The sequence below is a fragment of the Pollicipes pollicipes genome, unplaced genomic scaffold, assembly GCF_011947565.3.
Source record: "Pollicipes pollicipes isolate AB1234 unplaced genomic scaffold, Ppol_2.1 Scaffold_5677;HRSCAF=6716_pilon_pilon_pilon, whole genome shotgun sequence".
NCBI classification, from domain to species: Eukaryota; Metazoa; Arthropoda; class Thecostraca; order Pollicipedomorpha; family Pollicipedidae; genus Pollicipes; species Pollicipes pollicipes.
This window is the reverse complement of record NW_023596732.1, coordinates 24019-36373: the sequence shown is the minus strand read 5'-3', so window position 1 is coordinate 36373 and position 12355 is coordinate 24019. Positions and strand designations below refer to the sequence as shown.

Genomic DNA, 12355 nt, shown 5'->3' with positions numbered 1-12355 from the left:
GGCGACGGCGCAGCTGGAGCGCTTTTCGGCGGCGCCGGACGCCGGCCGGCACCGGCTGCGCTGGCTCCGCGACAGCGGCGAGCTGCGCGCCGCCATCGGCCAGGTGCTGCGCGCCGAGCCGCGCTCCGTGTACCGCCGCGCACGCGCCGACCTGCTGCTCTACCACTTCGCCGTGGATGAGTGTCACGTGACGTGCTGGTTCGACCCCCGGCCGCGGCGTGGCTGAGGTGCTCCGGCTGCAGCCGCTGGCGGACAGCCCCATCGCGCCGCCGCCGCCACCGCTGGCGGACAGCCCCATCGCGCCGCCGCCGCCGCCACCGCTGGCGGACGGCCCCAGCCCACCGCCGCCACCGCTGGCGGACAGCCCCATCGCGCCGCCGCCGCCGCTGGCGGACGGCCCCAGCCCGCCGCCGACAGAGGGCGGCACCGTCTCGCCGCTGCTGTCGCCAGAGGACAGCACTGTCCGGCCGGTACCAGAGGAAAGCACCGTCCCACCAGTGCTAAAGTGCAATACCGTCCCATCATCGTTAGATGACAGTACTTTATCGTTGTCGCGAAAAGATGGTATCAGCTCACCGCCGCCGCCGCTGGAGGACGGCGCCAGCCCACCAGCACCGCCGCTGGAGGACGGTATCAGCTCACCGCCGCCGCCGCTGGAGGACGGCGCCAGTCCACTAGCGCCGCCGCAGGGGGACGGCTGACAGGTCGGTCGCCTGCCCGAGCGTTAAGTGTGGGTACTGTGCTCCTCTCCGCTGGGTGCCCGCTGGCGCCGTCACTGACCTGCTGAAGGGGAAGGGGCGCGGGGCGATCTGGTGGCCGATAGCTGTGATCGGTCTGGATATGACGTCCCCGGGAGATCGGTGCAGTGTTTTAGTCAGATGTGTGCCTGCGTTGGTTTTTAGTGCTGTGTCCATACTGTTCAATACCATAGTCATGCAAAACGAGTGTGTTGGTTTGGCCATGACCGAATATTTCTCCAGGACGCTTCTGCATGCGTGTCGTGAGCTGAGCCCCGAGTTCGTCACGAGTGTGCGAGGCGCGTTGGCTCTTTTTTCTTGGTGGCTATGATTGCTGAAGGTTGGCACCTGCATTATAGATACCGCGCGAAGTTGTTTTTTTTTCGTTTATTGAAAACATTGAGCATGAAAACGAATGCCCGACTCAACGATGGCAAGAAACCAGCAAGCACAACTCTCCATGATGGAAATTATAGGGTACAGATGGACAAGCACAACAAATCGAACACAGTCAACACACCTAGATGTGTTCCTAAAGTCAGAGCTGTAATAGATATGTGGCAAGAAAGGCTTTCCAACCATGCGTGAGCACCGCTCGGACTCCTGTGCGCGGCACGTGAAGTGGATTGACAATAGGCTACCGGCCGACAATAGGCCGGCAGCGCGTCAGTGCCACCATTACAGGCCTTCACCGCACACTGAGCGCTAACGAACAAACTAAGCGCTGGGTCGCGCATCATGTGACCGGCATGAGCTCGTCCGCTAAGCGTAGCCAACCTGAAAGCTACGGGTATATGTAACCTGGCGTAAAGACTGCATCGTTAATGTGTAGTGTAGTTCAGGAGGATGCGCAATTCGCTGTGCTGTAATTCACGGTGGGCTGACAAGATGCCAGGTTGCGCTCGGTAAGTACGAAGAAAGTCTGCCGGGTTAACACAGACCTTTTCCGGCCCCAGTGGAAGATGATCGGGGCTGTCGAGCGATGATGTCTGTCGCTTACCTCCAATCATAGATGTGAATGAGTGGCGGACGACGAAAACGCACGTGCAAAGCTTTCATCACACAAGCGCAATATATCACATCTCGAAGGCACGGCGGTGCCGTGAACGTTCTGCGTCCGGCGCCGGTCTCGGACCGTGGCTGACTCCGGCGCGTCCTGCGCCGGTCAGGACCGTGGCTGACTCCGGCGCGTCCGGCGCCGGTCTCGGACCGTGGCTGACTCCGGCGCGCCCGACGCCTCGGTCTCCTGGCGACGCTCCCCCGACTCCGGCGTGTCCAGCACCCCGAGCCGTGGAGCCGGCATGAACGCTTTTCTAACGATCGATGGCAAGACGCCCCGAGTGCTCGCGTGTCGCGCTGTCGGTTGCCACCTTCGGGGGCGGCCTCGGGTTGTGAGCAAATGCACACGAACAGGACGCTGGTCTGTTCTGACGAACAGGACGCCAGTCTGCCCTGACGTTTCGACTAGATGGCATTTTCAGTACCGAGTAGGGATTCTGTGCCTGAGGCTGGCGCCTGTATATCGACCACAGGGCGTCCCTGTCACCATACGGAGTTACACGGCTGCCAACACGACTAGGGTTCGAGCCAGGCTTTGCACAATACCTCTGCCTTCTAGGCAGGTAGCTCTTCAACTGTGACGTCAGCACCTGTCGGCACAACCCGGATGGAAGTCAGCAGTTGGCTTGGCCGAGTCTCGTCTGGATTGAAGTCATTTAGTGATTTATCTAGGCTTTGATCAAAGTTGTGCAACGGCCACCGAAATAGTCCCGTCATTTTCACCACGTGTCGCCACAGTCCAATGAAGATGCGCTGAACGACCCGTGCATTGTGATGCCCCGCTCCAACGAAATAATATTGGCTTTAGGCGATGCTGGCTTGTCATATACCCTGAGTCCAAAGGCGACATCGTTCGTTGACAGCCCTGAGCCGTACTCCGTCACTTAGGGCCGCCCTTCGTCACAGTTGCCTGTTCAGGGCCGGCACCATTGATTAAAGGTTGTCACTATCAGCTCAGAGCGGCCATCCGTCACAGGCTCGTTGATCGTCATCCGTCACTGACGGCTATCGCTGCCTCAGAGCAGCCATCCATCACTGCGGCTCGTTAGTCATCATCCGTCACTGACGGCTGTAGCCGCCTCGGAGGGGCCATCCGTCACTGCGGCTCGTCGATCGTCACCCGTCACTGACGGCTGTAGCCGCCTCAGGGGGGTCATCCGCCACTGCGGCTCGTCGATCGTCACCCGTCACTGACGGCTGTAGCCGTTTCAGAGCGGCCATCCGTCGCTGTGGCTCGTCGGTCGTCATCCGTCACTGAGGCTGTCGCCGCCTCAGAGCGGTCACCTGTCACTGACGGCAGATGCGCCGCTGCTGCCGGCCGGTTCGGAGGCGGCCCGCCCGAGGCGTCCGTCTCGCAGGCGGCCGGACCTGGAGCTGGAGGGTGCGCCGGACCGACCCGTCCCCCCGGCCGGCGACCGACAGCCTCCGGACAGCCGCGCTCTGTCGGCGCAGCGGGAAACACCTGACGACAGGCAAAGGAGGACCTGGTCAGAGGGGTGGGAGCATAGCAATCGGACTTGCTGTACGCAGCAATGGTGGTCTGTGACAAATGGCCAAAGACGCAGGACGCGCGGCGCTTACCGCAAGTGGTGAAACGAATGGTAACTGACCGTTTTAGCCAGTTGATGCGTTCACAAGGTGAACGTCGACGCCGTTTTAATAAAGCATGCGCGAGAAGTGAGAACACTGCAGGTGTTGAGCTAGTCATAACATTACGGCTTTGTGCACGACTGCCCGCAGGCCACGCTGTCTGGAAGGCGGTCCGATGCTAGTAACCATTAGTCACACAAACCTTCTTCGCCTCGTGGGTCCTTTTCCGAAGACTGTGACGGCTGAGTGAGCTTGTAGAAGCATTCCACGCAGATTCTCACTTTCCTGGAGACAACCAGTCCGAGGAACATTTCGTGAGTGAAGGCAAACTTCACAATCTAAGCATACGTGCGCGCTGCAAAGCCGTCCAGCTGTTCTTTCCAGCGCTGTCGAGCTTTGTCCTGTTTCCTGTTCTACAGATATGTGAGTTGTTAGCTGAATCAGAGTGCTATAGAAACATGAACAGACTGCCGCACAGAGCGATCCAGTCGGCGTACGTACCGCCTCGCCTGGTGGATCACGACGCAGGCGCACCCCCTGCAGAACACACCGGCGCAGGAGCGGCAGCCGTGTCGGCGGGCGGTCAGCAAACGGAACGGGGCCTGGCGGCGCCGGCAGCAGGGCGTCAGGCGGCACAAGGTGTGGCGAAGCCTCACCGGCGAACACGGCATCACAGCCTCCAGACCGCTACAGTGACACCGACCCGATCGGGGGCGGTCAGGTGACACTGACCCGGCCGGGCGCGGTCAGGTGACACTGACCCGGCCGGGCGCGATCGGGTGACACTGACCCGGCTGGGCGCGATCGGGTGACACTGACCCGGCTGGGCGCGGTCAGGTGACACTGATCCAGCTGGACGCGGCACCCGTGTCCCAGTGTGACACGTTTTGATTAAGCTTTAGTGTAAAAATATTCAAACTTCTTCAACAAAGTTTTAAAGAATATGTTGAAAAACATGAAGCTACAGAACTTGTGACGCAGATATGAAATTCCACGGCAGATGTGAAAAAGCGAACGACGAAACACAATGCTGGCGTCATATCCCATTTGAGGCCAATGCTCTGACGGACAGACAGCTCTGACAGAAAGACGCCCGCAGCGGCGGACCGGGCCAGCACGACGGGGCGTGCCGCAGGCGGCGCCGACCGCGCGTGACGGAGCTGGCACCGCAGCCAGCTGAGACACGCACCTGACAGCTCTGGCAGCTGGCGAGGCGCCGGGTCCGGTGTTTGCCGGCCGTACCGGACGCGGGCCGGCGGTCGAGCGGGCCGGCCAGACGTCTGTAACAGGGCGCCGTCCCTCTCAGCGCCGCGTGGCGGCTGAGAACGCCCGCGCTCAGCGGCCGTGCGTGGCAGACACGGCGGTGTTATACAGGTGACAGGGCGGGGAGTGATCTGCGTAAGACGCCCTCCCCTCTGGCGGGAGGCCTGTCTGAGTACTGAGTATGTACCCCGTAAAGTGATCCCTGTGCGGACTGTCTGGGCGAATGGACCACATTGCATATAGGTTTGCCCAGCTATAATCCATTCCCTTTCATCCCATAGCCATGAAATGGGCATTAACGGCCAAAAGGGTTCTGATCAAAACAAAACCATCACCCAAGCCTATGTAAATGCCTGTTTTCATAGCACAATGTTGGCTGGACCGTCTCACCTTTTGAATTCCTCGTAGTTCATGCGTCCACCGTGCCATGCGCAGCACACCGCGGGGCGACAATCCTGTAGTTCGTCAGAAGCGTGCGCCGACTCCTTCAAATCCTTGGCGGGTGGAGCCCGGGCGAGGTCGTCGCTGCTCATTTGGGCATGCATCTGCAGCGACGAGATCACGCCCCTCAGTGACCGTCACGTCACAGTGCGGCGTGCCGTGCCATTAAACGTTTACCGCACACTGTCGACACGTCTCGCGCGCCCATTCTCTCCCGTACTCCGTCCGTGCTAGCTCGCTTCTCTCCCGTCCCTCGTCTGTATCTACTCTCTTTTCTCCTGTCCCTCGTCCGTGTGCGCTTCCTTCTCTCACGTCCCTCATCCATATGTGCTCCCTTCGCCCCATCCCCTGTCTGTGTCTACTCTCTCCTCTCTCGTCCGTCGTCTGTGTCCACTCTCTCCTCTCCTGTCCATCGTCCGTGTTTGCTCCCTTCTCTCACGTCCCGCATCCGTGCCTACTCCCTTCTCTCCCGTCCCTCGTCTATGTCTTCTCCCTCCTCTCCCGTCCACTCGTCCGTGCATACGCTGGTCCTCCCGTCGCTCACCCGCTCTAGCTCCCGCCTGGCCGTGCTGCAGTCCGCCTGGACGGAGCGCAGCTGTGCCCTGGCGTCGGTCAGGTGGCGCTGCAGTCGCCCGAACTCGGACTCGCCCGGCTCGCTGCCCGTCGCCCCGGCCGCGGCGCTGCCGCTGCCGCTCGGCACCGCGGCCTGCTCCGCGGCGCTCCCCTGCCAGGCCTCCCCAGGCTGGTCTGACTCGTTCCGTTCCTGGTCGTGGCTTCTGCCTGTGTCGTTGTCCGCCTCCGCTGCTTCGCTCCGCCTTGCAGCAGTGGGCACGGCCTGTTCCGTGACGTCGTTTCGTTCTGTGGCCGTGACTCCTCTCCGCTCTGTGTCAGTGGCTTCTCTCCGCTCCATGGCCGCGCTCCTCGCTGTGACAGGGGCCACGTCCTGTTCCTTGGCGTAATTGCGCCCTGTGACAGCTTCTTCCCTTCGCTCTGTGACGTCGACTTCTTCCTGCCCGGAGGCTTCACTGTGTTCCGTGATCGTTATCTCGTTTCGAGCCGTGGGGCTGCCTCCCGTCGATGCGAGGTGACGGTCCGTGAGAGTGGTGTCAGCTGGCTCCAACGGGCCAGCGTCACCGCCCGACTCCACGAGCGTAGCCTCCGACGCGTCAGAGCCGTGTGTGCTGCTTGCCGCGACGGTGGCGCTGCTCCCGCTGAGGCGGGCATTGTTCGCAACACCGCTACAGGCGGCTGGGGCGCTGTTGTCTGGTGGCGTCTCAGAATTCTCGGCAGCGTCTGACATACCGACTGTCTCCGTGAAGTAAGGACCGGGCTGAAACACGCACAGAAAATTGGTTACCTCCGAGCGTTATTTTTACAGATGTCCCGCCACGCCATTCATCTATAGGTGCTGCAGCAATCGTGGATATTTTCAAATTACCCCAGATTTTCTACAGCTCTTAGTTATTGAGTTTTAAGGGTGCGGCAACTGCATTGGTTATTTGTGTCCTACAGCTCTAAGTGACAGTGACGTCCACGTGTTCCCCATCAAAAAACATGTCCCGGGTCCGGGCCCGGTAGCCTCAGCACCCAGTCTCTGCCGCTTAACATCATCACGGCTCGATCCCGACGCCGTCGCAGCCCGTCACTCGTCGCTCCTGACCTGCATCCGGAGCGCCTGCTCCTGCTGCACGCGCAGCTCCAGCTCCTGCACGCGCTGCTCCAGGTGCCGCTTGGCCGTGCTATCCTCGCGGCCGCGGCGCCGGTGCTCGCTACGCTCCGTGCGCATGCGCGCATAGTTTCTGCTCGATGCGCTCATTCTGCCGCTGCAGCTCGGCGATGCGCTGCGCCAGCTGTTCGCGCTCGCGACGCAGGTGCACCATGCGGCTTGGCAGCAGGCTGATGAGCTTGCACCCGACAGTCGACACGTCGTCGGACCGCGACCCGTCCGCCTCGTCCGTCTCGTCCGGCTCGTCCGGCGCCGTCGATTCGTCCGAGTCGGAGGAGCGCTCCGCGGGCGCCGGCTCGGCCGCGCCGCCGCCACCCGCGCCGGCGCCGGCGCTGCCGCCACCGTCGCCGGCGCCGGCGCTGCCGCGGCGCGCGCGGCCGAGGAACAGCGCCACCTGGTCGAGCAGGTCGGCGGTGGAGCGGGGACACGTCGGCTGGGTCCTCGTCGGTCAGCCGGTCGGCGGTGGCACCGTCCGGCTGGCCGACGGAGCCGCGCCGCCAGCCGACCGCCGCCTCGTCCACTGAGTCGGACGCCGACTCGTTCGGCTCGTCCGCGTCCGAGCTGGCAGCCGCGGGCGGCTCGGACACGGTCACCACCGAGGCGACGAGCGCGTGGTCGGCGCCGGCCAGGTGCGCCGACGCCGTAGCCAGCTGGCCGGTCGGCAGCGGCGGCAGCGCGCGCGGCCCGCCGTCGGCCGCCACGGCCACCGAGAGCGCGGCCACTGCCAGCCCGGCCGGCTCGGAGGCCACGGCGGCGACGGCCGCGCGGGCGCGTGGCGCCGCCTCCTCCAGCGCTTCGGCGGAGCCGGGCTCGTGGTGCGGTGGCGGCAGCGGCTCGTCGCGGCTGCTGTCCGACGGCAGCTCGTCGGCCTCAGCCTCGGACGGCGTCTGCTGCGGCTCGCTGCTGGCGTAGGCCGTGTCGGTGCTAGTGCTGGCCAGCGAGGCCGTCTCGCTGGTGCCGTGCAGCGTGTGCAGCTCGGCCAGCCGCGAGCTCAGCGCCACCTGGCGTGCCGTGGTCGATACCAGCCGCGTGTACAGCTCCTGACATTGGTGCTCGAGGGTGCGCAGGCGGCCGGCCGGGCGCGGCCCACTCGAGTCACGCGCCTCCGCCGTATCCGGCAGCTCGGACGAATCCACAGAGCCCGGCGACTCCGGCAGCTCCGATGAGTCCGGTGTATCCTCGTGCTCGGGCTCCGGCGAGACGCTGCCAATGGTGTGCTCGCCCGCCACACCGTCCCTCTCCACGTCGCTCGCCTGCACTGGCGGCTCCTCCTCCTCCACGTGAGGCTGGCGCACCAGCTCGCGCTTGCGCTGGTCGAGCTCGCGGCGCAGCGCGCGCCACTCGAGCTCCGACTCGGCGTTGAGCCGGCTGGCGAGCGCCGAGCGCTGGCGCGAGCCCTCCAGCTCGTCGCGCAGCCGGTTCAGCAGGCGGCGCTTCTCGCGCAGCTCGTAGCGCAGCACGGACTCGGTCGTGTGCAGCTGGGCGTGCTGGATCTTGAGCTTGGTCACGAGGCCCCAGGTGCTGTGCAGCTCGGCCGCCACGCTCGACAGCCGCTGCTCCTGCCGATTCAGGCGACGCTCCAGCTGCACGTTGAAGCCCTTCAGCTTGTCGATCTCGCTGAGGAGGGCGCGCTTCTCCAGGATGAGGTCGCGCAGGCGCAGGTACGTCTTGCTGACGTGGATGACGAGGCGCCGGCCGTGCGGCGTGTCCACGCGCTCCACAAGGCCGTTGGGCTGGTCGGCGTCCGGCACGCCCGGCTCGGACGGCTCCGCGGCGCTCGACTCGGCGCGGCGGCTAGCCTCGAGTGCCGCCTCTCCCTCGGCCTCCTGCCGCTGCAGCTGCTCGAACAGCGCGTTCACCAGCCGCAGCTGACGCTGCACGCGCTCGTTCTCGGTGGCGCTACGGCTCAGCTGGCTATGCAGCCTGTGCATTAGTTCGGTCTGCTCGCGCAGCAGGTCCGCCTGCTCCTCGCACCGGTCCGCCAGCAGCGCGTTCTGCTGCAGACACGCCTCCAGCTCCGCCGGCAGTGGGTCATCTACCGTCTGCGTCGGCGTCGTCTGCATCGTCGGCGTCGACGCGACGTCGCACCGGCGCCCCAGCGGCGCCCCGTCTCGTGATACGGCGCCGCGTGACGCCGCTGGCACGGCGACGCCCGCCGGCTGGCGGTCGCCGTCTCTTCCGCGCTGCGCCGTTGGAGAGGATCCGAGCGGCGCAGCAGCCGGGGCCGCGCAGAGCCCGCCGTCCGGCGCCTGCCGCGTGCGGCGCCCGGCCATCGGCGTGACGCTCTCGCACGTTAACGTCTGGCACCGACGCACTACTGCGTCGAACGTGGCGCTGAGAAATTCAGAGGCTGACAGCACGTGGTCGCAGAGCTCCGGGAGGTCACTGTCCGTACTCTGCCGACAGTGTTTCTGAAAAGCGAGATCATCGTCAGCGGCAAACTCCACTAAGTCAGTCAGTCCGTGGACGAGACCCAGCGGGGATGAACGCGATGAAGCGGTGTAAAGGATGCCTCGAGGAAGCGACGGCTGACCGCCGCGCGTCCCTGCGGACCGGGGCATTTAACGGCGGCCGCCGCCAAATACCTGGCCATCGCGACCGGTGCCAGGCAGACGCCGATGCTCGCCGCTGCCAAGGCCGGTCGCTGCCGGTCCGGTCCCGGTGGCCGCCGACGGTGGCCACTCTTTACACTCCGGCCTAACACAGCCGTCACCACTCCTCTCACTCCGGTCCCAGCCGTCGCCACTTGGAACGGGGGCCAATTCAAACACGCGGCGGCCGACTCAGGCGGGCTTGCCGCGATCGGGCGAGCGTAGGGCGGACAGAAAAATGGCCGCTTCGGGAAAAACAGTGGCCGGCCAAATCCGCGACTCGTACCTCCGTCACAAAGAGGAGCTATGGCGCAAGAGCGGCTGGCAGATGGCGCCGGTCTGTTTTGGTAGCTGTTCCAGTACGTACGGAATCGCCTTGCCACTGTTTTACGCCTCATTTTAAACTGAAGGGATTGAAGACCAGAAAAAACGTCTGCCATCCGCGCCTCATATGTTAACGTTGCGTAACCATGCATCATGGACACGTGGGCAAGCAACGAATCCTGTTAAAGGACCGCGATTCTTAAGTCTTTGTTCGAATTTCGCACATGCTCGGTGAGAAATGTGATGTCGCTTGCCTACCGTTCGCTATTTCATAACGCTAACACGCGCAACTACATGATCTAACTCGCCCGGCACACCGTCTGTCCCGGTGATCCAGCTGATAAGAGCTTAGACCGCGCGTCTCCTGATTAGCCCATCCACGGCGGGGAGGGTTCGAATCGCCCCGAGCGCTCGCTATTTGCCGGTGATTGGGATGGCCCGCGGCCGATGGCAGCGGCCGCGCTAGGGGTTGGGTGGCGTTCGCGCGTAGAACGGAGCGCCTAGAGGAGTACGGCCTTTAACATTCGCCACAATTCTGTCTGTGAGCTAGAATTTCACGATCGGATGGCGCGATCAGGGCCCACACAGGTATTTATTAACGTGTGCTCGGATCCCAGAATCTATCTAATCAAAATGTTTGGACCTTGTTTTAGAGCCAAATCATTTACCTGATGCAAGCTTTCCTCCTGCTCCTGAATAAAGCTGTCCCTGAGCGCCAGCTGCTGACTGGCTTCGTCGATCAGCGCTTCTAGGTATCGCCGTTCTGTTGTGGCGATCCAGAGCCTCTGCCTGCAAGCGTCAAGAAACGTTTGAGAATTTGCAGCACATATTACACACTATTGCAGCGTGTGCTGCACAGCTACTAGGTACGGCAGGGGCAAGCTGAAGCGTTCTCATCACACCATCTCAGTACCTGGTCCAGCACACGTGCCACAACTTACGCTGGTTTTACTATGCGTCATTTTTCACCTACCTGTCCTGTTCCTGGTCCTTCATGTCTGAAGCGGGAGGTTTCTCTTCATGTTCTGGCGCCAGGTTGGCCCCAGCTCGAGACGAGTTCATCTGACATTCAGCAAGAGGGTCCATTAATCAACGTTTGTGTATACTCATGTTATACACAGCCCTACTCGGGCACTGTGTAATCTAAAGACAAGCTACTGGCCCACCTTAGCCGTGTTCTTATCCACCGAAGAACACAACACATTAACGCGATTTGGGCTGCTTAACCGAGTACTTCGTACACACAGTTTGAAGTTTAGCGGTGGTGATAGCATGACGTTCACACAAGCATCTCACAGTTGCCCCGACTACGGTCTCTCTTTGTCCCGTGGGTGCATGCCAAGGATCGGATATCAGGCCCGGCTTTATTCTCTTGTACTACTTGTTGTGGCCCACGGGTGACGTTTACGCAACTCCGAAGTCGTCTGTTAGCGACAACAGCACGAGACCGACGACCAGCAACGTCTGTAACGTCTATTGGCAGTCCCGCCACACCGCGTGACCCCGCCCTGATCTAACCCCGTCCCGAGTCCCGGCACGCCCCCTCCCTGTCCCGCCCGCGCCGTCCCGCCCCGGGAGCGCGGCCGCGGTACGCCGGGCCCGGCGCGCCGTACTCACCCCGCCGGAGCGTGTCGTCCGCCGCGTCGGCCGGCCGTGCTCTGACCTGCGCTTTGTGGCGGCGGTCATGTGCCGACAGCGGTGGCTATTTCTGGCCGGCGGGAGCGAGCCGACGCGCCGGCGCGGCCGGCCGCCAGCGGCGTCAGGCCCGGCCGCCGGCTCCGGCCCGACTGGCCGCCTCCGCTCTAGATGAAGAGGCGGCCGAACATGTTGGCGTTGTTCTGAAGCCCCAGGAAAAGTTCTCGACAATTTAATTGGAAATGAAATATAACTTTTTCAGCTATCGTGCTTTTGCGCCGGGTACAGGGATAAAACTACAATGTGCTGCAATACTTAACCGCAAGATAAGTGTTAAGGATGTGATGGCTTCCACTGGTCAGATGGTCCAATGAACGCAGATGGTCATGTTGGAAGCATCTGTGCTGGGGACGCCGCGCAAGTCCCCTGAACTGGCCTCGGACGGTTTAAGCCGGCTCATGGTGACGTCTTACCTTCTAAATGTGGATGACGTCATCCCTGGCTGACTGGATACGTGGAATGTCTTGGAGAGCGTGGGTGAAGTGATGACGAAGTCGATGTGGCTTTATTCCAGATGATGCCATCTTAGACGTAGCGAAATTTCCCAGAGAAGATGGCTGATGAATATATTTGTTCGAAAAACAACCGCTTAATTTAGTTTTTCTCGACGTAAGCGCGATAAGAGAGCGTGATCTGAGAGCTTGCGGCTGGCCCCGCTCGGGCCAGCTGGCAGTCTACTGCGTTTGTGCAAACAAGTTCCCGTAACGGTCCAGTAGTTCGCAGAATCACCCGCCGGAGTATGACCCACTGGCAGCGCACATTTCCAGTGTTACTAAGACTTTTGTCCGCAGCCTCGGCTTGTGTACGCACAACCTGGCTAGTGGCTGTGCTTTCGAGCTATGTAGCGCGAACGATCAGCATGCATAGGTGTGCGCGGTCCTTTCCAGAAGCTTCTAGATCCGCGATTTTGGAGGTCACACCTACCACGT

At 62.3% G+C, this 12355-nt stretch overlaps 1 protein-coding gene across 1 annotated transcript; it reads right to left on the bottom strand.

Moving 5' to 3' along the window:
- Positions 1 to 2351: 2351 nt before the first annotated feature.
- LOC119102149 (uncharacterized) lies at positions 2352 to 11416 on the bottom strand. Its single transcript, XM_037225500.1, has 12 exons — positions 11349 to 11416; positions 10705 to 10793; positions 10400 to 10520; positions 7672 to 9227; positions 6751 to 6889; positions 5635 to 6420; positions 5040 to 5194; positions 4576 to 4666; positions 3888 to 3988; positions 3589 to 3671; positions 3217 to 3258; positions 2352 to 2386 (listed from the first exon to the last, which is right to left on the bottom strand). Exons 2-12 carry the CDS (start codon positions 10791 to 10793, stop codon positions 2352 to 2354), a joined length of 3198 nt encoding a protein of 1065 aa, XP_037081395.1. The 5' UTR covers positions 11349 to 11416.
- Between the last annotated feature and the right edge of the window lie 939 nt (positions 11417 to 12355).